Source organism: Orycteropus afer, unplaced genomic scaffold (assembly GCF_000298275.1).
Source record: "Orycteropus afer afer isolate SDZICR_OR568_19922 unplaced genomic scaffold, OryAfe1.0 scaffold00037, whole genome shotgun sequence".
Classification (NCBI taxonomy): Eukaryota; Metazoa; Chordata; class Mammalia; order Tubulidentata; family Orycteropodidae; genus Orycteropus; species Orycteropus afer.
The window spans coordinates 12,770,702-12,798,632 of NW_006921624.1; the positions used below are offsets into that span (position 1 = coordinate 12,770,702).

Consider the following 27,931-nt stretch of genomic DNA (forward strand, 5'->3'; position numbering starts at 1 on the left):
GGAATTGACTCGATGGCAGTGACATTTTTTTTTGATTGGTTATAATATATAATTATAAATTATTATTACACATGTGATTAATAAAAATTATTAATAGTGGAAACCATAGACTGTTGGGTTATACAGAGCAGGTTTTCATTCCAGTTCAAGTCCTTACCAACTGAAGATTTGAAGTACATGACTTAACCTCTCCAAGTCTCAGTTTACTGTTCTGTAAAATGGGGGTGATGGTCCCTGTCCTGTCTCCCTTTTGGAGAGGGCAAACCCTCCTTCACTAGTGTTTTGCCTCCACCCAAGGCCTTCATTAAAAGGCAGGATTTATTTTTATAATTTGTGTGTGTTGAGCACCTGAATGAAGGCATGAATGACGATGAGCCCTTTTGGGTGGGTTTGTCCAGCTCTGATTTGGCTGTCTCTGTGCCTCCCCTTTCCCACAGGTAAACCTGTACTCGGACCCACCCCAGCCCAGCCACAGTGTCCATATGGGAACAGTGTCTCAGGGGACAAAGGTCTTGTCCTTCACCATTCCACAGCCCCACACAGCCAAGTGGCAGGCAGGCACCATGGAGGCCCCTCAGGCCTCTGAAGCCACAGTGTCCATATGGGAACAGTGTCTCAGGGGACAAAGGTCTTGTCCTTCACCATTCCACAGCGCCACACAGCCAAGTGGCAGGCAGGCACCATGGAGGCCCCTCAGGCCTCTGACGTCTCAGGTGAGTCTGAGAGAGGAGACATGGCTGAGGGCTCTTCCTGACCCTGGGATGGCACTGGCTTCAGGTTGGGGGTAAGGTGAGGTGAGTCTCTTCTCTGGGCCCTTGGACTTGAAGACATCAAATAGAGAATGTGGAAAGTGTCCCACTCTGGGCCAGAGCAGCCTGATCAAGTCCTGGTTCTGCCACTTTCGCTGGGTAAGGTTGGGCGAGTTGCATAACAAAGAGCAGGGTCCTTTGCAGCCTTATTGTGGCTAGGCCCTGCACTAAGCCCTTGACAACCAAGCCTGTGTCAATCCCATATCAACCTGTGAGCTCCACACTGTTGTTACCTCATTGACAGTTAAGGAGACCAAGGCTCAGAAAGGTGGCATGTTGAAGGTCACACAGCCACTCCATGGAAGGACTGGGACCCGAACCTATGTCTTTCTGAGTTAAGCCCACACTATTGACCACAATACTGAGGTGGCTTGGTTTGGTGGGGGAAATAGAACCAAGAACCCAGAGGGTGGCATTGACTCCAGCTGTGTGATCCAGGGCAGGTGTATACCTTGTTCACACCTGTAAATGGGGGACACCACTCTGCCCTGCCCACTGCCTCTGGCAGATGTGAAGTTGGGGAGAGACTACTGAGCTATGACTTGATGGTGGAGGTGGTGGTTTTGACGTTAGGCGTTATCTTTCAGACATTGGAGAGATGTTGTTGACTCCAACCTTTGGTGGTTGTGTATTCCAGGGTGGCAGTCAGCCCAAGGAGACCTGAGTCCCTCCTCACCTGTCATCGTCCCCACCCCAGGGTGGCTTCCAGAGAACCAGGGTGTTGCCAAGAGCCAGCCTTCAGTGGAGCGGACCGAGGCACTGGCTTTGCAGGCCAGCCGGTTCCTGGCCAAGGTGAGTGGAATCCTGCTTTGCCTGTTAAAAGCGGAGCCTCTGCCTGCTTGAATGAGGCCAGCTTGTCTATTTCCAAGCCTTGGAATCGACTGGAGTTAACTCGGTCATTTGGGAAACATGAGCCCCTTGCCTGGTTTTCGAGGCCATGTGGCTCCAGCCTCCTCTTGTCACCCAGAGCTTTTGCTTTTGGCCTTGAGTGTCATCAGATCCATCCAGATGTGCTTGAAAGTGTCTCCTGATCTGCTCTCAAGGAGATTTCCAGCTCTTTCAGGATTCTGGAAGAGTAATGAGCCCTTCACCCTTCCTTCTGTCTTCAGGATATATCGCTCCACTTTCTCAATTCATTTCTTTAGAGAAATCAATTCTCAGTTATCTTTCAAAGGGACTTTAGATTTTCATCAAATTGAGTTGTTTGTCATCTGTTTATGTGTACACACTTGATTTTATTCCCAAAGTGCTTTAAAACATCTTATGAAAATACATGCATTACAACCACATTCTGGAAACGGAAGTGAGGAACTGGGGTAAAGGGGAAGTAAGGGTAGAAAAAATAGTGAACTGAGGATGAAATGAATAAACAAAATGTTCTGCTGGGCCCTGAACATTTAACCAGAGTTACAGAGTTGGCTTTGAGCTTCCTAGTTGTCGATGCAAAAAGGGAAATGTGATAGTTACATGTATCCCACGTCCATAGAACAAACTAATTCCTTCAGAGAAACACTACCATGTTTTTTATAACAGTTTTATTGAGGTATTATTCATAGACTAGACAATTTACTCACTTAAAATGTATGTTTCTTTGGTATTCATGAGTTGTGCAGCCATCTCCATAATCAATTTTAGAGTAGTTTCATCACCTGGAAAGAAACCCCATACTCATGAAGCAGTCCCTCCCCATAACACCCTCCCCCAGCTCTGGCAATCACTCATCTCCCTTCTGGCCCTTTGGGTTTGCCTGTTCTGGGCCTCTCATGTCAATGGGATCATGAAATGGCACAGGATGTGGCCTTTGGTATGTGGGTCCTTCACTGACCACAGTGTTTTCAGGCTTTGTCCATGTTGGAGCATGGGTCAGTGTGTCAGTCCTTTGCCTCACCACCGTCCTTGGTCTGGTAACTGAGAGCCATTTCTTCCTTCATCCTGTGTGTTGTCCTTAAAGTAAAGCAAAGCACAGTCATCGTATCACATTGGGTGGGAGCTGGGGCAGGCTCTGCTCTGCCTACCTGCTGACCCCTTGTAATTCAGAGCTATACCATCTGATTCGGGACCCACTGGCCACCTGCAGCTATCGAACACTTGACGTGTGGCTAGTCCAAATTGAGATGTACCATAAGTGTAAAATGCACCCTGGATTTCAAAGACTTAGTACAAAAAAAGTATGTAAAATATGTAATTTATAATTTATAGACTATGTGTTGAAATTATATTTCATGTTAAATAAAGTGTATTATAAATATATTACTAAAATTAATTTTACCCATTTCTTTTTAGATATTTACTGTGACTTCTAGAAAATTTTAAATTATACATGTAGCTCGTACTATATTTCTATTTACATTAGCACCTAAGTTCTTAGCTTCATAGCACCAGGGTTCCTTAATATATTATATAAATTATATGATATAATTATATATCATAAGCATAATCCATACAAATATATACTATGGTGTTATAAAAAAATACATCAATGTAATAGTAATATATATTATTTAATTATAAATATACTATGTAATATAATGTATATATTTATCTATCTGTAATATATATTAAGTTATTATATTATTTAATTTTATAATTAATTATAACATTCATCTAGAACTTTTCCTAGAAGTGACCCCAAATCATGCCTAGTCTTTTTTTTTTTTTAAGCTAAAAACAAATTTTTTAGAAAGTAATACACACAGATGGTAAAAACTCTCACATGGTACAAAGGGCGTATTCAGTAATAAATCACTGTTCTTTCCTACTCTTGCCTTTCTATCTCTCAGTGCTCTAAGATGCTCCCAATGTTATGAATGTTTTGAGCACTCAAGCAAAAATGTTTGATGCCCACCCATGCATTTATGGCAATGGTCACATAACTAGGTACACTATACTGTATCTTGTTTAATGTCTTAAATCGAAATATTGATGTTGGCACAGGCAATGCATTCACATGGTTTAAAGTTCAAAAGGAGCAGAGGACATACAAGCGAGAATCAACCTCCCATCTCTGTCCCCCAGACATCCAGCTTTCCTCCTGTTTCTTGTGCGTTCTCCTAGAAATAGTTCATCAGATTCGAGCAAATGCATTTATATTTTTATTCCCTATACATTTTTATGGGAGCTCTGGTAGTGTAGTGCCTACGGCATTTGACTGCTAACCAGAAGGCTGGTGGTTCAAACCCACCAGCCACTCCTCGGAAGGAAGATGGGGCAATCTACTTTCGTAGTGATACTGCCTCGGAAACCCAAGGAGGGGTCGCTATGAGTCGGGTCCGACTCGAGGGCACACAACAACAACATACATTTTATAGGAGCTCTGGTGGCATAGTGCCTAAGGCATTTGACTGCTAACCAGAAGGCTGGCAGTTCAAACCCACCAGCCACTCCTTGAAAGGAAGACTGGGCAATCTCCTTCCTCAGTGATACTGCCTCAGAAACCCAAGGAAGGGTCACTATGAGTCGAGTCTGACTCAACGGCAGTGAGTTTGGTGGGTTTTTTTTTTTTTTTTTGTTATACATTTTATACAAATGGTAGCATAATATACATACTGTTCAGTTCCTTGCTTTGAAACTGAAAAATGAATCTTGGAGATGCTGACATATCAGAACATACAGGTGTGCTGCCTCTTGTTAACAGCTGCACACTCTTCCACAGATGAGTGTTTAAGCTTTTTCCTGTCTCCCTCCAACCAATCTGCAGTAAGTATCCTGGCTCATAGGCCTAAAGGGACATGAGTGAATGTGCTTTGCTGTCCATAAATTCCTGGGGGTTCAACTTTAGAAAATCAGCCATTAAAAACCCCGTGGAGCACAGTTCTTCCCAGGGCTGGCTGCCCGTGGCCAGTGGCGGAGTCAATTCCCAGTACCAGCCTCTCTGTGGTTGAAAGACAACCCCTACCCCGAGGCCAGACCCAGCTCCAATGCTAAACTGTGGATGTGGCTGATTTTGGAGTCTGCAGGACCCGTCTTCCTGAGTCCAGGCTAACGGAGCGTGTTTCTTCCCCTCCCCACTTCCAGGTGGAGTCCTTTGAAGGCCTGGTACATGCGGGACAGCTCACACCACAGGACCAACTCAAGGTACTGCCCACTCAGGAGATGCCCACGGAGCTGCCAGACAACTGCTCTGCCTCCCGTAGCTGAGTCTCTAAAGCCTGGTTGGCTGTAAGACCAGAGAATCCCAGACACAGCGTCTCCTTTTACAACAAACAGCTCCTGCTTGGCTTCCTTAATAATGATCATTGTAGCACAATGTTGTTGTTGTTGGGTGCCATTGGGTCGGTTGCTGCTCACAATGAACCTGTGTGCAACAGAAGAGAACACTGCCCGGTCCTGTGCCACCCTCACACCCGTTGCTCTGTTTGAGCCTGGGGTGGTAGCCATTGTGCCAGTCCATCTTATTGAGGGTCTTCTTTTCTGCTGACTCTCTACTTTGCCAAGCATGACATCCAGGGGTTGGCCCCTTCTGACAACATGACCAAAGTACGAGAGATGAAGTCTGGGGTGGTTCGAACCCCCCCCCAGGGGCACCCCAGAAAAAAAGCCTGGTAATCTACTTCCAAAAAACCAGCCCCTGGAATCTTAGGGAGCACAGGTCCATTCTGTGGGGTCACCATGAGTGAGGATCAACTCCATGACAGCTGTTCTTTGCTTCTTTTCATAGTCATATGTAAAATGTAGGTTCCTGCCACATCACTTGGATCTCAGTAAGGAGTAGATGGCTCTCTCAAAGTGGGGTCTGCAGGGGATCAAAGGAAGGGAGGGTTCGCAGAGGTGTGAGCAGCGGCAGGGTTGCCAGTGTGGAATGGGAGGCCCCAGGAGTAGCAACCGCCAGAAGCTGTTTCCTCTCCCATTTTTCTCTCCTCCTACTCAGGATCTCCTGGGGGCTGTGCCCACTGGACAGACCTAATGGGAAGCCAGTGGTGGAGAGCCCAACTGATGCTCAACACACCAGGCAGGGTGGTGAGGAGAGGGGCTGAGAGAGGGGCTGGAGGGCAGGTGAAGAGTAACCAGCATACCTGTTTTGCAAACAAGTGTCATGAGTATTTTCCTACCTTATTTGTTGTTGTTGTTAGGTGTTGTTGAGTTGTCTGACTCATAGCGACCCTATGTACAACATCATGAAACACTGCCCATAGAGGTATCACTTATATTTTCATGTTTACAGGTGTGTATTGTTGTTGTTGTTGTTGTTATGTGCCGTTGAGTCGGACCTGACTCATAGCGACCCCTCCTTGGGTTTCCAAGGCAGTATCACTACGGAAGTAGATAGCCCCATCTTCCTTCCGAGGAGTGGCTGGTGGGTTTGAACCACCAGCCTTCTGGTTAACAGTCAAGTGCCTTAGGCACTACGCTACCAGAGCTCCCACAGGTGTGTGTAGTATTTGTCATATTCTATGAAGTAGGTTTGCTGTATTTTAAGTTGACAAAAATCACTCACTGCCCTCGAGTCAATTCCAATTCACTGCGACCTCCACTGGGTTTCCAGGGTTATAAATCTTTATGGAAGCATACTGACTCATCTTTCTTCTGAGGAATGGCTGGTGGGTTTGAACCACCAGCCTTCTGGTTAACAGTCTAGTGCCTTAGGCACTACGTTACCAGAGCTCCCACAGGTGTGTGTAGTATTTGTCATATTCTATGAAGTAGGTTTGCTGTATTTTAAGTTGACAAAAATCACTCACTGCCCTCGAGTCAATTCCAATTCATTGCGACCTCCACTGGGTTTCCAGGGTTATAAATCTTTATGGAAGCATACTGACTCATCTTTCTTCTGAGGAATGGCTGGTGGGTTTGAACCACTGGCCTTCTGATTAGCAGTCAAATGCTTTAATCATTGTACCACCAGAGCTCCTTTAGAGTTTACAAAAGGTCCTTGAAAATTAAAACCACTTATTTTCTTCTTCTCTATCCTAATTTCTCCATAACCAGGAAGCTGTTGAGGAGCTCTGGTGGCTTAGTGGTTAAAGCGTTCAGCTGCTAACCAAAAGCCTGGTGGTTTGAACCTACCAGCTGCTCCACAGAAGAAAGATGAGACAGTCCACTTCCGTAAAGATTTATAGCCTTGGAAACCCTAGGGGGCAGTTCTCCTCTATCCTTTGGGTTTTTATGAGTCAGAATCAACTTGTTTTTTGGGATTAGTAAGAGCTGTTGGAAGAGCGACTTGACTGAGGACTGGGTTCTAGGTTATCCTTAGCCTTGGGCTGTCCTCAGCATAGAATGAGTGGGATAGCAATGGAAGATGATAGCAAATCTGGGATAATGATCCCACCTTCCATAGTTTTCTTATCACATTTACTGTGAGGGGCCTAACATAAATGTTAAGACCATAAATTCTGGAGCCAGGGGACTGGGTTCATATCTTAGCTCTGCAACTTGTTTATTCACTGTGTAACCTTCCCCAACTTTGATAACCTCTCTGTGCCTCATTTTCTTCCTCTTTAAATGTAGATGGTAAATTAAGTGCTTTAGCCCAGATTCTCCATGTGCGGTGAATGTTAATTGCCATTAGCAATAGTGTGATGACATCATCTGTATTGAGAGTCTGTAAGAACTTGGGAAAAGAATGATTGTCTGCAGCCCACAGTTTTGCAAATCAAGAATAAGGATCCAGGGTCTCTCAAGTGCTAGGTCCTTATGAGGGCATAAGGGCATGTTTGACAGTGGGACTGTCTTGGAACATTGCTGTCCTTTTAAGTCTATGCAGGAAGGGAAGATCGCTTTGGACGCTGATGCCGAGCCTCTAAGCCACGTCTCTTCCGTGCTAGTCCAATGGCCGATGGTAGAGGGCTGCTTGGGAGAGAGCCAGGCAAGGGCAGGCTAGCTCCAGAGGTTCCTAACCCCAGCCTCTGTCTCCTAGGGACTCAGGAGGTCTCCGTAGACCGAGGGTGAGCCCCATGGCCCACTATGTCAGCAGGGACAGAGGTCATGGGGCCTGGGCACTCAGGTCCTCTGGCTTGGTCTGGTTGCAGGGCTTCCAGCGGCTGAAGGCTGCCCACACAGCTCTAGAAGAGGAGTACTTGAGGGCCTGCAGGGACCAGCACCTGGCCCAGCAGCCTGCCAGTTCCAAGGGGACGCCTGGGAAATTTGATCCTGGCAGGTACGTGCTGGGGAGGGAGGTCCAAAGGGCAGATGGGGCAGCTCCGGGGTTCCCTCGGTCACCAGGAGGGGGGCATCTTGCCCTTGTAATTCGTACACAGGGGACGGGGAGAAATCCTATCCCATGAGCAACATATCCAAATGGTGAGTACTAGGAAACTGAGAGATGTGTCCCTTTTCACTCACTGCAATGAGAAAGGACCTTGGAAATAAGAGCTATAACCCTTCGTTGGACAATGGGGAGACTGAGGCCAGAGGGAGAAGGTTTATTGAAGATCTCACAGCTCATTTGTGGCAGAGCAGGAACTCAGGTTGAAGGTCTCTGGTTGCCAGTGGAGGCCTCTTTCATCTTGTTTATTTCTAGTTCTCTACATGATATGAATGATGGCCCTGCGTGGGCCCCACAGGGGCATTCTTGTGGCAGCCTCAGCTCTGAAGCACAGCCTCCCAGCCCTGTGTGACATCCTGCCAGCCTCCCAGCCCTGTGTGACATCCTGCCATCTCAGGCTCCCAATGTGTATCTCCCCATTCCAGGGAGCTGGAGGCGGAGATATTCCAGCTAGGAATTCGCTTGGAAGAATTCAAGAACCACATGGATCAGTACCAGCAGGAGCCTGAGCAGACAGGGTCAGACCCGGCTCTGGATGGCCCTCCAGCCTTGCATTCCCCCAGCCAGCCAGGGGGCCTGCTTTCTCCTTCTGGACAAGCCCTCATGCCAGCCAGCCACACCTCCTACCCTGAGGTAATGCTTTGCTCAGCCATATTTGTTGGTTTCTCCATTCATTTCTTTATTAATTCACTTTTTCATTGAATATTTATGAAATGTGTACCATCCAGAGACTCCATAATGAATATAGTACATTTGAAGGAAAATAATGCTCATTTCAGATCGCATTATTACAGAGGGTATAATAATGCCAGGACCCAGACACATGGTGGGGAGTTAGTGGGAAACAAAAAGAAGGTGGTCTCTGCTCTACCTTCCATGAGGTTCCTGTCCTCCTCCATGAGGTTAGATGTAAGTAGTTACACAGTTATTATAGTGTGTGATTGGTGCACTGGCAGAGAATCTGGGGTTCTAAGGGGTAGGTAACAGGTAACAGGACTGAGTTTGGGGCTCAGAGAAGCTTTCCCTGAAGAAGTAACATTTGAGAACTAAAGAGTGGGTGGCAGTAGCTAGGATCAGAAGGGGAAAAACCACCTAAACAGTGTCAAAGGCCCTGCAGCTGGAGTGTGGAAGGTGAGGAACACAGTTGTCTGAGGTGCAACTGGAGAGGCAGACAGGCCCAGGATGTGGGGCTTTGTGGGTCACATCAAGGGTGTGGTTGCAAACTCTGCTGAGGTTTTCCACAGGGGAGTAACATAAGAGGATATGAAGGTAGACCAGTTAGAGGCGCTTGCTCTGACCTAGGGGAGGTGGCAAGGCAGATGGAGAGAGATGCATGAACTCGAGAGAGTTAGAAGGTACATTTGACTGGACTTGGAGTGGCAGCAAGAGGGAAGGGAGTCAAGGGTGACCTCCAGGCTTCCAGCTCTTAGAACTGGGTGGGTGACAGGGCTGTTCACAGAAATGGAAAACATTAGGCAAGGGTCACATGTGGAAGGGGCTCTGTATCCTGTCCAGCTTGAGTGACAGTTAGCATCTCGTTTTGCAGCTGAGCAGACTGAGCTTAGAGACATCACACAGCTGACAGTGGTGGGGCCTCTATGCCTCACTTGTCTGTGCTGCAGAGACTTGTCTGCTGTGGTTTGGAGCAGGAGGAAGGGCCTGCTGTGTCAGGTCGGGTGGGAAGCTGAGAGAGGGCTAAGTGTCTGCATAGGATCATGACAATGGGGTCTCAGAGGCCCAGGGATTTGGAGAAGATTCTCGCACTGTGCTCTGCCTCAGAGGGTATGAACACTCTTCAGGCAGTACCTCATGCCAAAAAGGGGTAAAAACTCAAGTGCATCACCTTGAGGGTCTTCCATGTTCCCCTTGAAGGTGCTTTTGGGGGCTAGAGTGGCCATATGGAAACAGAATGGGGGCAGGAGACATGTCTCTGCCAGGAGAGTTGGGTTTGACCATCAGCACTGCCACTCCTGCATGACTTTGTCTTTTGGCAAATCATGCTGCCCCGTTGAGCCTCAGTTACCTATCTGTATATTGGGTTGTGATAACAGCACATCTTGGTGGGATTTTTGTGGCATGATGTGTGTACAGTGCCTGGCACATAGTAGTTGCCCAGTTCACGGAAGCCAGTACAGAAGCTCACGTAGTTGAGTTCCCACATTTTTTGCACCTGTGAGAGGGAGGTGGCATTAGTGACTCTAATCTATTTCTCGTTTCTCAGCATCAGCAATCACCTGGCATGAGGCTGGTTCCTAAAAAGAGTTATTCAGATATTTACTGGATCTCTATCCTCTACCTTTGTGGTCCCCAGCCTGATGCTACTGGAGCCGGCTCCTGCTCTTCACACGTGGACGTGGAGGTGAGCTGCACCAGCAGTGAGGCGGAGGACGGACCACGGCAGCTGCCAGCCCCACTCAGGCACAAGGAGCTTCAGATGGAGCAAGATTTCCATGGCCTCCTGGAGCGGTGAGTGCCCCCAGGAGCAAAGCTGGCCTCCTTGGCCAGCGTGACCACATTTCATTGGCTACTGCTGGACAGAGGTCATGCTGTCTGTGTGTTCTTCTGCAGGTATATCAGTGTGAAGTCCCTGCCGGAAGCCAGGAGGGTCGAGGAGGAAGAGGAGGAGCAGGGACGTACCCTGGAAGTTGATGGGCCAGCCCCAGCTCCAGGGCAAGGAGAGGCCACCAAGCACAGCCCAAGGCAGCTCCCGGGACAGGCTGAGAGCACTCAGGGCACCCCCGTCAAGTATGTTACTGAACCTCCCCCGCTTGCCCCATGCCAAGCTGAGACCCAGGAGCCGGGCAGTAATCGTAGTGAGTGGAAAGCTCTCTACAGTTAGACATTCCCCACCTATCCTCAGCATCTCTCCACCATGTGGAAGATATATGACTGACAGTGCTTGAAATGGTTTGGGGTGATGTAGGACAGGCACAGCATTAAATGACATTATTCACCGTTGCAGCCTCAGCCCTTCTAATCACATCAAGGAGAAAGTCTCTGTTAGTGCTGTTATGCTTTACCGCCTCTCTCAATTTTCTTTTGGAAAGACAGAGTGTGGGCATGTGTGGGCAGGCCTGAGGCCAAAGTCTTCAGCAGGCAGCAGAATCCATCTAGAATATGATAATATTGTTTCCATATTTCTTATATATATTTTTAATCTTTTTAATTGTAAGTTTACATATATATAAGAAACAAAAAAAAATGTCATTTTCAACATTTGTTGGCATGTACCATTCAGTGACATTAATTATTCTCATCATAATCAGGACTATCCATTTCCCTATTTTGCCACCTCCCCTAATAGAAGCTTCGTGTCCCCCAAGGCTTGTATTTATTTTTAAGGTTATTATTTGTAACATGAAATACTGATGCATCTATAATGAAATCTTTTCAAGTAGGTTGGAGTTTATAGAGATGGCTGAAGTAGGGAGGATGGTACGCACATTCCAGAAGCCTGAGAAACACTGCGTTGGGTCATCTATCCTCACAGTATTTCCCTGTGGCATGTTGGGTGGGTTTTGTTGGCATACACATTATAGAGTTCAGAAAAAATGAGGCTCAGAGAAAGGAACTGTTGCCCAGGGTCACACAGCTAGATGGTGCAGAACCAGGATGGGCACCTGGTGTCTGACTTCACACTTGTGCCCTGCACTGCTTGGCTCCTGGGACAGGCTGACCCCAGCCTCAAGCCTTTCCAGCTCATGCTAGGGCTCAGGGTTGGCATACTTCTCTTTCCCTGCCAGGGAGACCATGGAACAGATGGTGCCTGTGAAGCCATCGGGCACCAGAGACGGGTGCCCACCAGGCCTGGGTAGGGCCGAGGCAGCCCCTCCACGGCCTGGCATGCTGCACCCGCCTCAAGGCAACAAGTCTGCGGCGTCCCACCAGAGCAGTATGACCAGCTTGGCGGGAAGTGGCATCTCTGAACGCCTTCCACAGAAGTCTTTCCACCAACCTGGCAGGCCCCACCCGGAGGTAGGTGTCCACATGGGGGCAGGGGGACTTAGGCTCAGAAGCTCAGGGCCACACCCCGATGGTCTGGAGCTTTCTGCCTCCAGCTCTTTGCTCATGCCATTCCTTCCTGGAATGCCTGCTGCTCACGTCCCTGCCTGCCATAATCCTGCTCATCATTCAGGCATTATACCTCACGCCACCTCTTTGCTGTGAGTCCCCACTCCCAACCCCGTCCCTCTGCCAGGATCTCTTGTTCCTTCTCCACACACTTGCCACCATTGCCTGGGCTTCTCTGAGCCTGCTTATCACAGCTCAATGGCTAGTTCTTGACTCTGCCCCTTTGGCGCCATTAGCGCCATAATTCTTAAGCTGTTGCAGGGGTCACAGGCCACCATAATGTGACATACTACAGATGCTTTCATAGAATAATGTGTGTCCATGCATGTATACACACACCCACATTCTGCCTGTAGTTTCAGGGGTCTAGGGACCTTCTGCAGCCCCAATGAGCCCACAGTAAGGGATCTCTGCACTCTCAAGGGCAGGCACTTGGTGTCATTCTGTTTGTGTCCTTTGTGCCTGGCGTTTGAGTGGTGCAAAGGTCAATGTGCTCGGCTGCTAGCTGAAAGGTTGGAGGTTCAAGTCCACCCAGTGTACCGAGGAAGAAAGGCCTGGAGATCTGTTTCTGAAAATCCAGCCGTTGAAAATCCTGTGGTGCACCGTTGTGTTCACCATTCTGCTCTGACACGGCTGGAGGCAGGATGTGCACGTGTTCGATGAATTGTCCTTTCCCAATACATTGGGTGAGGCATTTCTGCAGTCAGAAAAGGCGTGGCATTCCCAGCCCATGCCTGAAGACACTTGGAAACAAGACTCCTTTCTCCTCTTTCTATTCATTATCTCAGAATATCTGCTGCAGTCACTTCTCCCATTCTCCCAAGGTCTCTAGCCCCCGCTTCTCAGGGGAGAAGAGACTTACAGTGAGCTCAGGACTTGCTCAGTGCACGCTCTGGATGCGGGTCCCTGCTGTCAGCCTGGTGCTCATGCCGGGCCCTGGGGGACTGGGCACCCTCACACCCTCATGGAGCAGGGCTAGCTTCCCAGTAGGGTCTGTGAGCCTCTGGAATGTGAGGCCCAAGCCAGCATTCAGGAAGTGCTCTTCCACGTGCCTTGGGCACATTCTTCAGACTTAAAAGGATATTGCATCTTTCAGGAGCCCTGGATGGCATCCCCAGAGACAGACAGTGGCTTTGTGGGCTCAGAAACCAGCAGAGTATCACCCATCACACAGATCCCAGAGCACCGACTCTCCCACATCAGGTATGCTGGGAACTCCCACCTCTGTCCCATCAGTGTCCGCACACCTGGGATCATCTGGGAACCAAAGACCTGTAATGCTCTGCATACGGGCTCATAGCCTGAGCAGTCACAGACCTCTGTTTTGGGCTAGGCCTCACTGCTGGTCACTGTCCCATTTTATTGATACAGGGGAAGAGAGGCTCAGAGAGAGGAAGTGACTCGCCTAGTATCACTCAACCAATTAGTGACAGGCCAGGAAATAAATATTGGTTGAACAAATGATTGAACGGGTGAATGAATGAAGACTATAGGGAGGGTTGTGTGAATTGAACAGAAGGCAAGGACAAAGGACAGGCATGGTGGCTCTGAGAGAAAAAAGCCGGGCAGTAACACAAAGGGAGGGAGAGGGTGGGGGGACCCAGGTGAAGGGTGACATGCTGGAAGCACCATGTAGAGTGGTGGCCTCCAAAGCCAGGTGCCTGCAAGGAAGGGCTAGAAACTCTGTTTCTCTTTATGTTTCCAAAAAAATAAATTGCACTTTATTATTTTGCATATTGTTGTTGTTGTTGTTGTTTGCCGTCGATTCAAACCTGACTCATAGCGACCCCTCCTTGGGTTTCCGAGGCAGTATCACTACGGAAGTAGGATTGCCCAACCTTCCTTCCGAGGAGTGGCTGGTGGGTTTGAACCGCCAGCCGTCTGGTTAGCAGGCAAGTGTCTTAGCCACTATGCTACCAGAGCTCCCATTTTGCATATATGCTTGGTAAATATAAGCTATGCAATTTGTAAACAAATGTGTGCATCCTGGGGGTGCAGTCTCAGGTATAAGCCGTTTTCTGGGGACACAAAGTCCCAAAGGCTGGAGGGACTTGGAGGACGTGGTCTGAGGGCTTCTGTCTGTGTGACCTCAGCATGTCTCTCCCTCCATGGTTCCTCAGCACCCTGGGGACATCAGGCCAGCCCTTCCCTGCATCCGTGCCCCAGGATGGAGCCTCCCACTCCAAGGCCAGGGGTCCTCTGGTCCCCAGAACAGCTGCTGAGCCCAGCACACCTAGGAGCCGAGCTCAGAGGTACCTCTCCAGCCCTGGCAATCCTCTCCAGCAGAGGGCACCGAGCTCTCACCCAGAACGAGCTCTGGTGACAAAGATGGGTGAGTAGACAAAACTGGATGGGCTAGGCTTAAGGGTGGCCTGACCACATGGATTAAAAAAAGCAAAAACCAACACAGAAAAAACCCTGTGTTACCCCTCAGGATACCAAATAGACAGGTCAATTGTAGGCACATTTGAGCTTTCAGCTGCTGACGAGTCAGCCCTTGAGTCTTGGTGTCCCCCGTGTACACGAGAGCAGACTGCTCTGGTCCATGGGGTTTTCACCGACTGATTTTTGAAAGTAGATTGTCAGGCCTTTCCTCCTGGTCTTAGTCTGGAATCTCCACTGAAACCTGTTCAGCATCGTGATAGTCTCCACTGACAGGTGGGCAGGGTGGCTGTGTGGGAGGGGCATTGGCCAGGAATTGAACCCAGGTCTACCGCATGGAAGGCAAAAATTCTGCCACTGAACCACCACTGCCTCTGAAATTACAGGTAAAAACACAAAACAAACTCACTGTCATCGGGTCAGATTTCACTCATAGGGTAGACAAAAGGAGAAGAAAAGAAAAGAAAAAAATCTGCCCAAAACTGTCATGGCTGACATTTTGGTATAAAATCCCTGAGCTGTTTTCTATGCAGATGACCTGTGTGCGTATGAGGAAATGTATGTGAACTTTTATTGAAACAAAACAAACAGACAGAAAAGAACATAAGTGGATGGACTTTCATGAGGTAGACACAGTCAGACCATGAGTGTGGTTCCTGGAAGCCCAGAGCCCTCACCAGCTCCTGCTGGTCCCTCCCACCTTCCTAAATGCAGCCCCTGTTCTGACTTCAAACACTGCACGTTGGCTTTGCCTCTCTTTAAGGTTCATCAGTAAGAACAAAATTCTTCGTAATTAAACCTTCATTTTGAGATCATTGTACATATCTCCGTTAAGAGATATTAAGAAATAATACACAGGGATTCCAAATTGTCCCAGTTTCCCCCAATGATAACATCTTGCAAAGCTTCAGAACAGTGTCACAATGTCACAACTAGGGTAATGATATTAATACCGTCAAGATGCAGAACATTTCCATCACCACAGGGACCCCCTGGGTTGCCCTTTTATAGCTTCACCCACTTCCCTCCCACCCCTGCCCCTCTCTGTAATGCTGGCAACCATTAATCTGGCCTCTCTCTCTGCCACTTTGCCATTTCAAGAATGTTATATAAATGGAATCATACAGTGTGTGACCTTTTAGGATTTTTTTTTTTCACTCAACTTGATTCTCTGGATTTGTCTAGGTTATTGCATGTACCAATAGCTCATCCCTTTATATTGATGAGTAGTCTTCCAAGTTCATTTCTTTTTAACACACAGCTTTTAATGTTTGATCACTGACCCCTTTGAGAGACTAAATTTATGAGCACTCTCCCCAGAAGCACACACACATGGCAAGATATAAACCACACGCATGCAGGAGGCATGGCTGCCATTTCAGAGGGACGTGGAGGCCCAAGCCAGTCCCAGAACTCATAGTGAGGTGTATGACAGAGTCTGGGAGAGCCCAAGTGAGTGGGTGATTGTCTCTTTGTAGAAGTGACTGTCTTGAAGACTTGGATCTGATGCTATACTGGTGAATGGTAGGAGGTGTTCTAGTTAGGAGTAGGCCCAGCTTAGCACCCAAAGCCCCCAACAAAATACACATCTCCTGGTTCTGAGGCAGTGGGTCACTGAGATTCACTTGTGACCTCAGCTGGGCACCATTCCTGTCCCATCATTCTACCCATACAACTTTGGACTTCAGGATCCTCCCTGTCATAATCTAACTTTGGTTTCTGTCTCCCTAGCTGCCCCTTCCTCAGAGTTCAAGGGGCGAAAACGGATTTCTGAACAGTGCCCCCGCAGCAGGGCACTGAGCCCGTCTCCCACCCCAGCCCCTACAGCTGCCCCACCGACACACAGACCCACAGAAACCACTTCCAGCCTCCTCCTCACCAGGACGGGGCGAGAGTAAGTTGCATACTTAGGGACCACAGATTCCCGTAATCACACAGATGGGGAATGATGCATTTCAGAAGAGAGATTTAGGCAGCTGGGCCCACAGGACTTGGTAGTTGATTAACTTTGGGGGTGTTCAGGGAAACAGAAGAGTCTAGAATGACTCGGATTTCTGGCTGGCCAGTGGGATGTTGATGCCACGTGAGGAGATGGGAAACTCAGGAGGGGGTGTAAGTTTGCATGAATTTTAAGTGCCAGCTGGCACTCAGTAACTAAAAACTTAAGTCAGGGAGACTGAGATCGTGTTGAAAAAAACAACCCTGAGAGGGAAGTGAGACCTACCAGACCTACCGTGGGCCTTCCAAGCCCCAGGTCTCATAAACCTGCCTTTCACAGCCTGCACCTCCAGGGGGAGCTAGAGCTGCTCTCTGGTCCAGCAGGGAGCCTCAGCTCTGCCTTCCAGGGCGTTAACTAGTAATGTGAGTTCTTTCTCCGCCCCCTACCCTCATGGTTTACCTTGGAAACCCCAACAGAGTCTCCCTGGGAATTTCCAGGGGAACGGACTGCCCTTGGATGCAGAGCGTGCTGGGGCATAGCTTGAGAGAGTTGTCTCCCCTCTCTGGGACGTTCAGCTGAGAGCTGATGTTTGCTGGAGGTGGCACCATGCTACACTCTTCCTTGAGTCCAGGGACTGCCAGGCAAGAACTAACCCTAAGGGGAACCCCCCATCTGGAGCTGGCCCAAGGAGTAGATGTAGAGCCTGCACTGGCCCAGAGGACAGCCAAGCTGAGCCCATTCTTTTAGCTTTCAGGGTGCAGGCGTTTTGTGTGTGAGGAGGGTCTGGGTGGAGTTGTCTGCACACAGTCCCAGCAATGCCCATAGAATGAGGCTCTAGACATTCAAGGACTGAAGGGAGAAAATCCAAACAGTATTTGCCAGCTAGATGCAAAATAGGCTGAGCTGGGTATGGTGGCTTTGCAGGAATTATAGCAGCCTGCATTTCCCAGCCTGACCTCACTCAGCTCTCCCAGTCCCATCTGCGTCTGGGGTCTCCTTGTCCTCTCTTCATGCCCAGCCCATTACTCTGCTCCCTCTTGAAGCCTGGCACCCAGCTCAGTAACTTTTCCTGGCACCTTAAGATGGGGAAGACCTACTTCCTGCCAGCCAGTGGCTCTCTGTGGATAGGACAACCCATAAACAAGCACCTTCTGCCAGGAGTGGAGAGATGGGCTTGGACAACCCTAGGGAATGTCTTGGGGGAAGAGGCTGAGCAAGAGCGGGAAGGAGCAAGGCCTGGGTGGATGCTTAAGACTTCTGCTGAAAGAGGAAGAGGAAGCAGGACAGCCCAGGGAATGAGGAAGGTCAGAGTTCACGTTGGAAAGTGGAGCTTTAGCTAACGCCCTGGGGACCCTGCATCCTCATCTTCATCCTGAGCACTCACTGCTGTGTCCTAGCAGCTACTTGGAGCCCCTGCATGTTAGTGTGTGTGAACCTCAAAGGAAGGGTCTGTCCTGCTCAGCAAGTGAGCAGCAACGTGAACTCAGAGAGGTGTCTAGGGGAGGGGCCTGACAGATGGATATGCAGGGAAGGTCTGGGGTCATTTGACAGCAGAGGTGCAGCCTTTGCCTGCTGCAGAGAGGAGGGGCTGCTGGGTCCAGGCAGCACCCAGGGGGTCACTGCAGCCCCGTTCACTGTGCATCTGTTCCTTGTGTCTGTCTCCACCCCCACCCCAGCCAGGCCATCCGCGAGCTGCAAGAAGAAGTGTCCCAACTCCGCTTGCAGCTAGAGGACAGCCTACACCGGCCATCTGAGGGCAGCCCGACACGCCCTGAGTCCAACCGCCCTGCTCGGACCCGGGACCGGCCAGCTGATTCCTTGGTCACCTGGGGCTCCCACTATGGCAGGTGGGTGATCCCAAAAGTCTTGTCCCTGGACTTTGGTGGCAGCCGCAGAAGACTAACCATGGGGCTAGTCTCGGACTCTGCCCAGACATGTGGACTCAGACACTGCCATGCCCACTCCATTCACTCATTCATTCATTCATTCATGCTTATGGTTTTTATTGTGTAATATCTGATGCCTAAAAGAATATGTGAGCACTTATGTTAATGATAAAGCACACTGCAGTGAATAGTTCAGCTGAAGAGCTTGAACATTTCCGGGTATCAACACTTTTCCCCACTCACTCAGTCCTCATTCATCGATAACAATGGCTTATAAAATCAGCTAACATTTTCAAGTGTTTTCTATGGGAAGGAACTATGGGAGGGTTTTATGGACATCGTCTCATCAGTCCTCTCAGCACACCTCTAAGGTAATTCCTCTCATTATCCCCATTTAATACATGAGGAAGCTGAGCATCCTAGAGGCTCAGAGCCATTTTCTGTGAATCTGACCCCTGAGTCTTTGCTCTGGACTTCTGTTCTCTCCTCCTCCCATGACATTAGCAGTATCTCTGCAGGTTGCCTGCTTGCTGATCATCTTGAAAGGCTATGGAAGCGTATCATGCCAGTGACATTGTCTTTCTTTCCCTTTTGCTAGTAAATCCACAGAGAGGTTGTCTGCTGAGCCTGGAGGTGCAGAGCAAGCCATCCTCACAGGGAGGCGGAGAGCCAGGTCCTCCTCGGTGCCTCGGGCGGTGCCCCAGCTGTCCCTGAGTAAGTGAGCACCTGCCACACCTGGTTTCTGGAGACCACAGTCTGGGCATGTTGGCTCAGTGGTCAGGGCCCATAGCAACCTCCTTAGAGGAAACTTGGAGAGGGTTGTCTCTGAGTTTTTTAGGCAATTGTAATAATAGCCACTATGTACTGCACATCTGCTGTGTGCTAGCTGCCTGCTGAGGGCTTTGTAGACATCATCTCCTCAGCTTCCCTGCAGGGTGGGTTGTATCACGCACCTGCTGCAGAAAAGGACACTGAGCCCACAAAGCTCAGAGGACTTGCCTGAAGTCCTGCAGCGGGTGGTTAGGAGCCTGACTGGAGTCAGTGACTGGGGTTTACCCCCAGTTCTACCCCATCTTGACCAAGTGACCTTGGCCAGGCTGTTTACCTGCTTTGAGCAGTTAAAGATCCCATCAACAGTGCAGTAATAAGAGCATCTGCCTCATGGAGTTGCTGTGCAGATGTATGACACAGCACATGCAAAGTGTCTAGACCAGCACGCAGCTCAAAGTCAGTGTTCCCTGTGTCAGCCATTCTCACTGGGGACGATTCTGGGATTAAAACCTGGGTGTCTGCCCCAGAGCCTCCCTCAGCTGAGTGCCCCCACACCCCTGCCCTCTCTGATCCCCTCTGTTTCCCTTCCAGCCTCTGAATCTGAGCCAAACTCCCCCCGGCTCTTCTCTGAGAAGCGCAGGACTCCCGAGGACAATCCACAGGCAGCTCAGGACAGAATGAGAGGAGGGGGCAGTGCTGGACGGCCAGACAGGGTCACCTTCTGGGGCCACTACACAGGTAGGCCGGAGGGAGGGCTGGCGCAGGTGCCATCCCTGGTGCCTCTTCTGTCATGAGCAACCTTTTCCATTTACCCTTTGGGCCATCCCAATATTCTCAATTATTTCTGTGTTCTGGGATATGAAAAACATCACGGAGCTTTACCTCCATGAACCTCAGTGTGTTTGTTCATGCCGTGAACAGTTCCTGTCCCTTCCTCTTCCCAGGGCCCATGTTCCATTTGGGGGAAGCAGGGCAGCCTACCTCGCAGATATGGCCCAGTTCTCCCAACAAGCCCATGAAATCGGCACTATGGTCTGGACCCATGTTACAGCCACTCCAAGCACAGGAGAAAATGCCAAGAGTGTACACACTGGCTCCAAGCTGAGCCTTCAAATTAAATCAGCAAGCCCCGGGGTCTGGAGGAGTGGGGTTCCTGTCCATCATGACTTATCATTTCTTGCAGGCCTACCCTCAGATTCCAATCCAGCTTGAATGCTGCAGCATGTCAGGAAGTAGGCAGCTGCACAGGATCTAAGATGGGACAGAGCAGGAGGCAGAGAGAGCCTACAATAAACAAAGAGATGTGTGTGTTTATATGTGTGTGTGTGCATGTGTGTACCTATACGTGTGCCTATACGACGTGTATGTGAGTGTACGTATGAGGCTATTACACCCATACAGAGGAAGAGGTGAGAGCATTATACCAAAACCTGCCCAATTCTGCGTCTGATGGTGACCGTTCTGTCTTTCCCCAGGCCAGGAGTACCATGTCCTGTCCCCCAAGACTGTCCAGAGAGGCAGGGGCAGAGTTTCCTGTCCCCACTGCTGGTCCATTAGGACCCAGGACCCAGGTGAGGAATGGTACCTGGAGAAGCAGCCAGGGCTGCAGATTCGTGTTCTCGCGGAGGGCTCTGTCAGTCCAGACATGGGGCCTGTCCTGAGCTCAGTGACAGGCACGGACCAGGGACTGGGATTTTTTTCTGAGTTTCTCAGCCCTGCCAGGTGTCCTGCCATCACACCTGTTGCTCCAGGTGCTGCTGCCTAAAGCCACCCTTCTTGACCTTGACATGGAGGAACCATGGACTTGACTTAGGAAGTTCCTGAAGGGTCTTGATAGAGGGGCCACCAGGCAGTAGGGGGCCTGGCAGCAGTGATTATGTCTTATAGTCCTCCCTTCCCCCAACTCCTCACCCACTTCCCCCCAAATCCAACAAGGGGGAGTACTGGGGAGAATGAACAGTGGCCTGAGAATCTGGACACCCAAGTTTTCATCCCATTTCTGCCAGTGATTTGCTGTGTGACTTTAGTCAATTTCCTTAACTTCTCTGGGCCTCAGGCTCCACATAGCTAATGAAAAGGTTGAAGGAGATGATCTCTTAGGCCCTTTCCAGAAATGACAATGATGATGGAGTTGCCATTTGTTAAGCTCTGACTGTGTTCAGGGCACATGCTAAGGATGTTAGATACATTAAGCCTCACAACTCCATGAAATGGCTACAAGTGTTGTTTACATTATGGGTAAGGACCTTGGGCTCTGAGAGGTTAACTAACTTGCCCAAAGGTACACAGCTTGCAAGTGGCAGAGCTAGATTTTGAACCCAGGTCTTTGTTACTCCAGAGTCACAGCTCTGTGCCACTGTGCCTGCCTTCTGCCTTCTAACAAGCCTCCCTGCTCATTCATTTATCTCTTCATTCGTTTTTTTAAACTCAACAACATATTCCATACCTGCCTATACTGGGCTTTAGGCCCTGCCCCAGTGAACTCTCTTCCAAGCAGACAACAAAACAGTGGCCAGAGCTGGGGTGGTGCTGGGCGGGTGGGAAGGCTTCCTGGAGGGGGTGATGACAGCCGAACCTGGAGGAGAAGCCAACCAACCCTGGAACGCACTCAGACAAGGTACTGGGGGTTGGGGTGGGAGAGAACAACGGTGCCCACTGCTCCGTCCCCTCCCCTCCCCTACTTCTCAGGCGGCTGTCCTGGGCCACTCCCGCAGGGAGAGCAGCGCTGTCTCTGTGGTGGGATGGCCACAGGTACAGGGGTCTGTAGTCGAGAGAGAATGTACTTGTCATCAGACGAAGGACGGCCACCCCCAGTTCTGAGGCCTCAGCCAATTACTCGACCTCTCGCGGCATCAGCTTCCCCGTCTGCAAAATGGGAGAGCGATGGCAGTGGCTAGCTCATGGCTTGCTGGATTTGATAAAATGATGCATGGAAGTCCTTAGCAGAGGGCCTGGCACAGGAGACACTTACGTCACTGCCAAGGTTGCTAGCGTAGCCGCGGTCACCCACATGGAGGCCCTTGTCTCCTCCGCAGGGGTCTGTGAGGAAAACTCCCAGCGCCCAGGCCCCAGGGCCTCACTGTTTAGATGCAGTCTTCTCCTGACACCCCTTCCTCCTCCCAGGCCGCGCTGCCACCAAGGACCCACCGGGGCCGTCTCCGACCGATACTCCCCGGTGCCCCGTGTGTCATCAAGTTGTGCCCCCCACGGAGAACGATGGCCCAGACACAGCCACCTCTGGTAGGCATCAATGGTTTCTTTGTTCTCTCAGCAGACCCTCAGCTCTTCAGCAGGGCCTGGGGTCTGGGCAGATTGAGGCGGGGGGTCTGCTCTCCCAGTTTGAACAAATTGGGCAGGTGATTTGTTCCCCATGTGGCCAGCCCAACACCCAGCTCTGGCAGGGGAGGGGCTGGGCACATTCCCTGCTCTCAGCTAGATCTTCCCATGTGGTCAGACAGCATCTTTGTGCTGTTCCCTCCCTGACAGGAGCAGAAAAGACCACCACAAAGAGAGACGCACCTTCCAATTCCAGCCCCAGGCAGAAGAGCAAGCCACCGGCAGAGTCGCCCCAGCGCCCACCCGCGGGGCTGTGGTACCTGGCAGCCCTGCCTCCAGCACCGGCCCCTGCAGCCTTTGCCTATGTGTCCTCAGTGCCCGTTGTGCCTTACTCACCAGCCACTGTGTAAGAACCTGTGTTTCCACCTTCCCTGCCCCTTTGTGTTTGGCAGTCAGACCGGTGTCAGGGCAGCTGAGACCTCCTGTGTCTCACCTCACCAGGGTAATACACAGTACAGGCCACCTGCCACTCATGTGGTCACTCAGCAGACCCTGAGCGCTCCCTTAGTACCAGGGATTGCGCTAGGCCTGGGGACAGAGCAGTGTCACAGACTGGCAGAGGGCCCTGCCCTCTTGGAGTGTGCAGCCTTGTGGGCGTCTAGAACCCTCACCATCTTCCCTTTCTTGGTGAGTCTTTTCTGCAGCCAAGTAATGAGCACTTCCAACATAAAAAAGGACTTTATTTTTTAGAACAGTGTTAGATTTACAGAGAAACTGAACAGATAGGACAGAAAGCTCCAGTGTCCACCCTCCCTAACCCCCCCTTTATTAACCTCCTCTATTAGTATCGCACTGAAGGGAGGCTGGGCAATCTATTTCCATAGGGATACTGCCTCGGAAACCCAAGGAGGGTCACTGTGAGTGGGTTCGACTTCACGGCAGTGAGTTTGGTTTGGTTTTTTTATTAGTATCGTATGTGTGTTATAAGTCATGAGGCAACATTGATACTATTAACTAAAGCCATAGTTTATTCAGGTTTCCTTATTACCCGCCGACTCTGACTTGTGGAGACCCCATGTGTATCAGAGAGAACCATGCCATCATGTTTTCTCTCATTTTTCAGAAATAATTCACCAGGCCTTTTCTCTGGGGCACCTCTGGGTGCCTCCGATCTCGGTGAGCAGGAAGGGTATTAACAGTGTGCGACACCCAGGAACTCCAGGTTCCCTTCATTTGCACCTAGAACCTGGAACTTTTTTGTTCCAGGATCCCATCCAGGTACCACAGTCCCTTTGATTGGCTCCTGAAGGCTTCCCTTGGCTATGGCAGTTTCTCAGACTTTCCTTTCCATGGATAACCTTGACACTTCTGAGGCACACTGGTCAGGTAGACTATGGAGCTCTGGAGCCATTGTGATTAAAGCACTGGGCTGCTAATCGAAAAGTCTGTGGTCCGAACCCACCAGCCACTCCATGGGCAAAAGATGCAGTAGTCTGCTTTCTGGAAAGATTTCCAGCCTTGTAAATCCTGTGGGGGCAGTTCTCTGTCCTGTGGGTTGCTGGGAGATGGAGTCTTCTCAGTGACAGTGGATGGGTCAGGGTCACTGGACTGGATGACCGTGAGAGTTTTGAGGAGCACGGTCAGCTATGCTGTAGGGCAAGCACAGAATCTTCTACACGGATTTTGGCCCTAAAATCAGTTGAGACAGAGATGACAGCAGTGGAGGCAGGAGTGGTTTGGGATTTAGAGTTAGACAGACCTGTGTCCCAGTCCTGTCTGCCTCTTATTAGCCAAATGGCCTTGGCAAAGCCACTTCTCTGAGCCTCAGTTTCCCCATCTGTTAAATGGGATCAAAGTCTCAGTCATGTACCATTGTGTGATGATTAAAATGGGCACACAGCAAGAACAAAAGGAGACGTTTGGGGTTGGAATAAAGTGTAGCCATGCTGTGTGAGTGGTAGCTCTGTTATCACAACTAAGGTTTCTGTTGTTCGCTGATATCATTAATAAGAAAAAATCGAGTACAAGTAGGTTCAGTAGGACAGGATTGCCTAGGAAAAAGAAGGCTGGGCACTGGATTCAGAGACCTGCCTTTTTGTGCTGACTACCACCAGCCAGTTCTCTGCCTCGGTTTGCCCCACTATAAAATTGGTCCATTGGGACTGGTTTCTTCAGTGGCCCTCTGTCAGCAAGGGCCAGAGTCACTGTCAGGACTGGAGTCTGGTGGGAACAGAGGGCCTCTGCTAGGACTCAGCCTCACAGTGTGGTTCCTTGCTGCCTTTCAGCTGGGTCCTGGCCGGTCTTTAATAAGGAAACTTCCACTCCAGCAGTGAGAGGTTCCAGGTAAGCGGGTAGAATCTTCCAACAGGAAAGTTTTTTCCTGGAATTTCCCGTGGTCTTGGTGCCCAGGATAACACTCTACATGGCCACAGAAGCTCTACCTATAGGCAGAACTAGCTAGTTGCTATCCCTACGTCTGGATGGCACATGGGAAAGGGGAAGTCCCTGGGTGTTGGCACTCAACCGTCCTGGCCAGTGGTAGCCTATAACCTTGGGCGGCTCACTTTGCTCCTCAGTGCCTGTTTCTTCCTTTGTGAAATGGGCTGCGGTGAGACTTAGATGAACTACTGCACGGAAAGCTGTCATACAGAGAAAGTGCCTAATAAACCACAGGTCTTGCAGTGCGCCTGCCCAGCAACAGAACTGAGCATGCTCAGTGGCTGAGGCTGTTTGGAAAGGTGAGTGGGCCTTTGCTGCCACCTGCTGATCAGCTGCGCTATAGCCCTTGCACCCAAGGCTTTCTAACCTGGAGTGGTATTCTTTTTTTTTTTAATTGTGATTTGGGTGAAGATTTACAGAGCAAATTCACTTTCCATACAGCAGTTCACATACGCTTTGTCTCATGACATTGACCACACTTTACCACAATGCAACAGCTCCCCTCCCACTTCCTCCCTATTAGTTACCTCTTCCCTGTGTCCATCCTGGAGTGGTACTCTTGCAGCTTCTTGGGGGCATGTGGAAACCCCGAAGTTAGTGAGATAATCCCTTGGAATGGAATGTAGGTTGCTTTAAATTGGATTCAAGAAGCCTGTTCATTGGATTCTGGTGGTATTTATCAGCTTCATGCTGATTCTCATTGTCTGTTAAGAGATGCTGGCATGAGTCTGGCAGGTCTGGGCATGAGTCTCACTGCTGCTCCATCCGGGCTCTCTGACCCTGGCTTTTGTAGCTAACACTTAGAGAGAACTTCCTGTCTCCACGCAGGGTACAAATCTTTTTACTGGAAATTTTCCATTTCATCTACCCTAGAAGAAGCCCTAGTAGCTCAATGGTTAAGCACTCAGCTATTAACCAAAAGGTTGGCAGGCCGAACCTACCCAGTGACTCCGTGAAGAAAGATCTGAAATCCCTATGGGCAGTGCTGCTCTGTCACTTGGGAGCACTATGGCTCAGAATCCACTCGACGGCATCAACGACAGCACAGCCCTTTTAGACGGGGATACGGAGGCCTAGAGAGATGGAAGGGCTTATTCAGGCCCACAGAGCAGCCAGGGGCTGGGTCAGGACTTGGGCGCAGGCCTCGAGGGCCTGAGTGTTAAGGCCAGCGTGCTGTGTTTCCTCGAGCATCACCTGGCTCCTCCAAGCTTCACTTTCCTCATCTGTGAAATAAGGACAATGATGCCAACTGAAGAAATGAATGTATTTCAGAGACTGCTCGTGGGTTTGGAGGATGAGGATGCCAACACTGGGCAAGGCACGGTGCTTAACCCTTGGAGGAACTGCCAGCCTGTTTTCCAAGCCGGCTGCATCATTTCAGCCCCCACCAGCAAGGTCTAAGGGTTCTGAGTTCTCCATATTCTTGCCTGCACTTATATTATCTATTTATTTTAGTCAAGTAGTGGGTATGAAGTATGTGAAGTGGCATCTCATTGTGGTCTTGATTTACATTTCCCTAATGACTAATGAGGGAGCTCTGGTAGTGTAGTGCCTAAGGCACTTGACTGCTAACCAGAAGGCTGGAGGTTCAAACCCACCAGCCACTCCTCAGAAGGAAGGTTGGCCAATCTACTTCCGTAGTGATACCGCTTTGGAAACCCAAGGAGGGGTTGCTAGGAGTTGGGTCCGACTCAACGGCACACAACAACGACTAATGAAAGGTGCCATGGTGGCATAGTGGTTAAGAACTCAGCTGCTAACCTGAAGGTTGGTGGTTCAAACCCATCAGCTGAGCTTTGAGAGAAAGATATAGTAGTCGGCTTCTATAAAGATTATAGCTTTGAAAACTCTGTGAGGCAGTTCTACTCTGTCACATGGGATCCCTGTGAATTAGACCCAACTTGACAGCAGTGGGTTTGGGAATGACTAAAGAGTTCCTGAGTGGAACAAAATGGTGAAAGTGCTCAACTGCTGACCAAAAGGTTGGAGGTTTGAGTCCCCCCAGAGATGTCTCAGAAGAAAGGCCCAGTGACCTACTTCTGAAAACCCACCACTGACAGCCCTGTGGAGCACAGTCTACTTACTGTGGCCCCCCTGGGGTCATACGGAGTCAGAGCTGACTTGAGTGCAGCTTGTCTTATGGACTAATGATGTGGGTCATCTCTTCATGTGTTTACTGGTCATTTGTGTGTCTTCTTTGGAGGAATGTCCAATCCGATCCTAGCAGAGCCCTTTCACACACTGTACACAATTCAAATTAGAAAGTGAAGGCTCAGGAATAAAACCAGTTTGCTGAGCCCCACGGTGGCCAGGAGGAGGCCAGTGCATGACTTGGGCCACGTGGGCCCAAGCTCCTGCCTGCTTTTTCGGGCTCATGCTCCTTTAGCTCCTACTGCCTTTACTCCACAGCACAGAGGTTTCTTTGACCCTAAATGCGCTGCCTTGGATCAATGTAGGAGTCACTTTTGGGGGCAACCCGTGCTCACGTCATGGCCTCTCCAGCCCATCTCCCCCAGCACTTTAAAACTGCACCCACATTCCTGCAGGATCAGGCTGGGAAGGATGCCCTTCCCCTACTGCCCCAATGAGCAGAACCACACCCTCCCTCAGCTACAGAATCCTAACCATGCGTCCAGTGCTCTGTGCTTGACAAAGAGGACGCGATAAGTATTATCTTTCCAACAAGGGGGGGTTCTTGCAGCAGATCCTGGGGTGATCCAGGTCTCCCTGACATCCCAGCTTTCAACTCAGATATTCTCAGAAGATGGAGTCCATGTTTCTTTATTCACCATTGTAGCCCAAGGGCCGAGCACACTGGCAGGTGCATAGTAGCTGGCCAATAAGTTTTGTTAAACTGACAGGTGGATGGAAGCAAGGATTCTCAGGTACCCCACTCTGGGTCAGTGTCTCATTTATCTTGCTTCATCCTTCCCTCAGGTCCCTGGGGGTGGGTCCTTATTACTGCCATTTTTGTTGCTAGCTGCCATCAACTTAGCCCCAAGTCATGGCGACCCTGTGGGGACACTGCCTGAGTCCGGTGTCATCCCCATGATCAGGTGCAATCAGAATGTTGCAGTCCTTGGGGGTCTCGTTGTCTCGTTTTCAGAAGTAGATTGACAGTCCTTTCCTCTTACTGGGTCTTAGTCTGGAAGCTCCA

General features: G+C 49.9%; 1 protein-coding gene across 1 annotated transcript in view; it reads left to right on the forward strand.

Annotated features, from left to right (window-relative positions):
- The window catches only part of AKNA (AT-hook transcription factor), a 41,443-nt gene that overhangs the window by 12,910 nt on the left and 602 nt on the right, over window positions 1-27,931 (forward strand). The window contains exons 4-21 of the mRNA XM_007936684.2: window positions 438-593; window position 942; window positions 1,447-1,601; window positions 4,824-4,883; window positions 7,775-7,902; window positions 8,436-8,643; window positions 10,322-10,476; window positions 10,579-10,755; window positions 11,754-11,985; window positions 13,178-13,284; window positions 14,202-14,413; window positions 16,195-16,357; window positions 18,079-18,249; window positions 18,887-19,002; window positions 19,651-19,797; window positions 20,535-20,630; window positions 22,183-22,299; window positions 22,546-22,741. Of these exons, the coding sequence (XP_007934875.1) occupies window positions 438-593; window position 942; window positions 1,447-1,601; window positions 4,824-4,883; window positions 7,775-7,902; window positions 8,436-8,643; window positions 10,322-10,476; window positions 10,579-10,755; window positions 11,754-11,985; window positions 13,178-13,284; window positions 14,202-14,413; window positions 16,195-16,357; window positions 18,079-18,249; window positions 18,887-19,002; window positions 19,651-19,797; window positions 20,535-20,630; window positions 22,183-22,299; window positions 22,546-22,741 (2,597 nt within the window). The remainder of the gene's footprint in view (window positions 1-437; window positions 594-941; window positions 943-1,446; window positions 1,602-4,823; window positions 4,884-7,774; window positions 7,903-8,435; window positions 8,644-10,321; window positions 10,477-10,578; window positions 10,756-11,753; window positions 11,986-13,177; window positions 13,285-14,201; window positions 14,414-16,194; window positions 16,358-18,078; window positions 18,250-18,886; window positions 19,003-19,650; window positions 19,798-20,534; window positions 20,631-22,182; window positions 22,300-22,545; window positions 22,742-27,931) is intronic.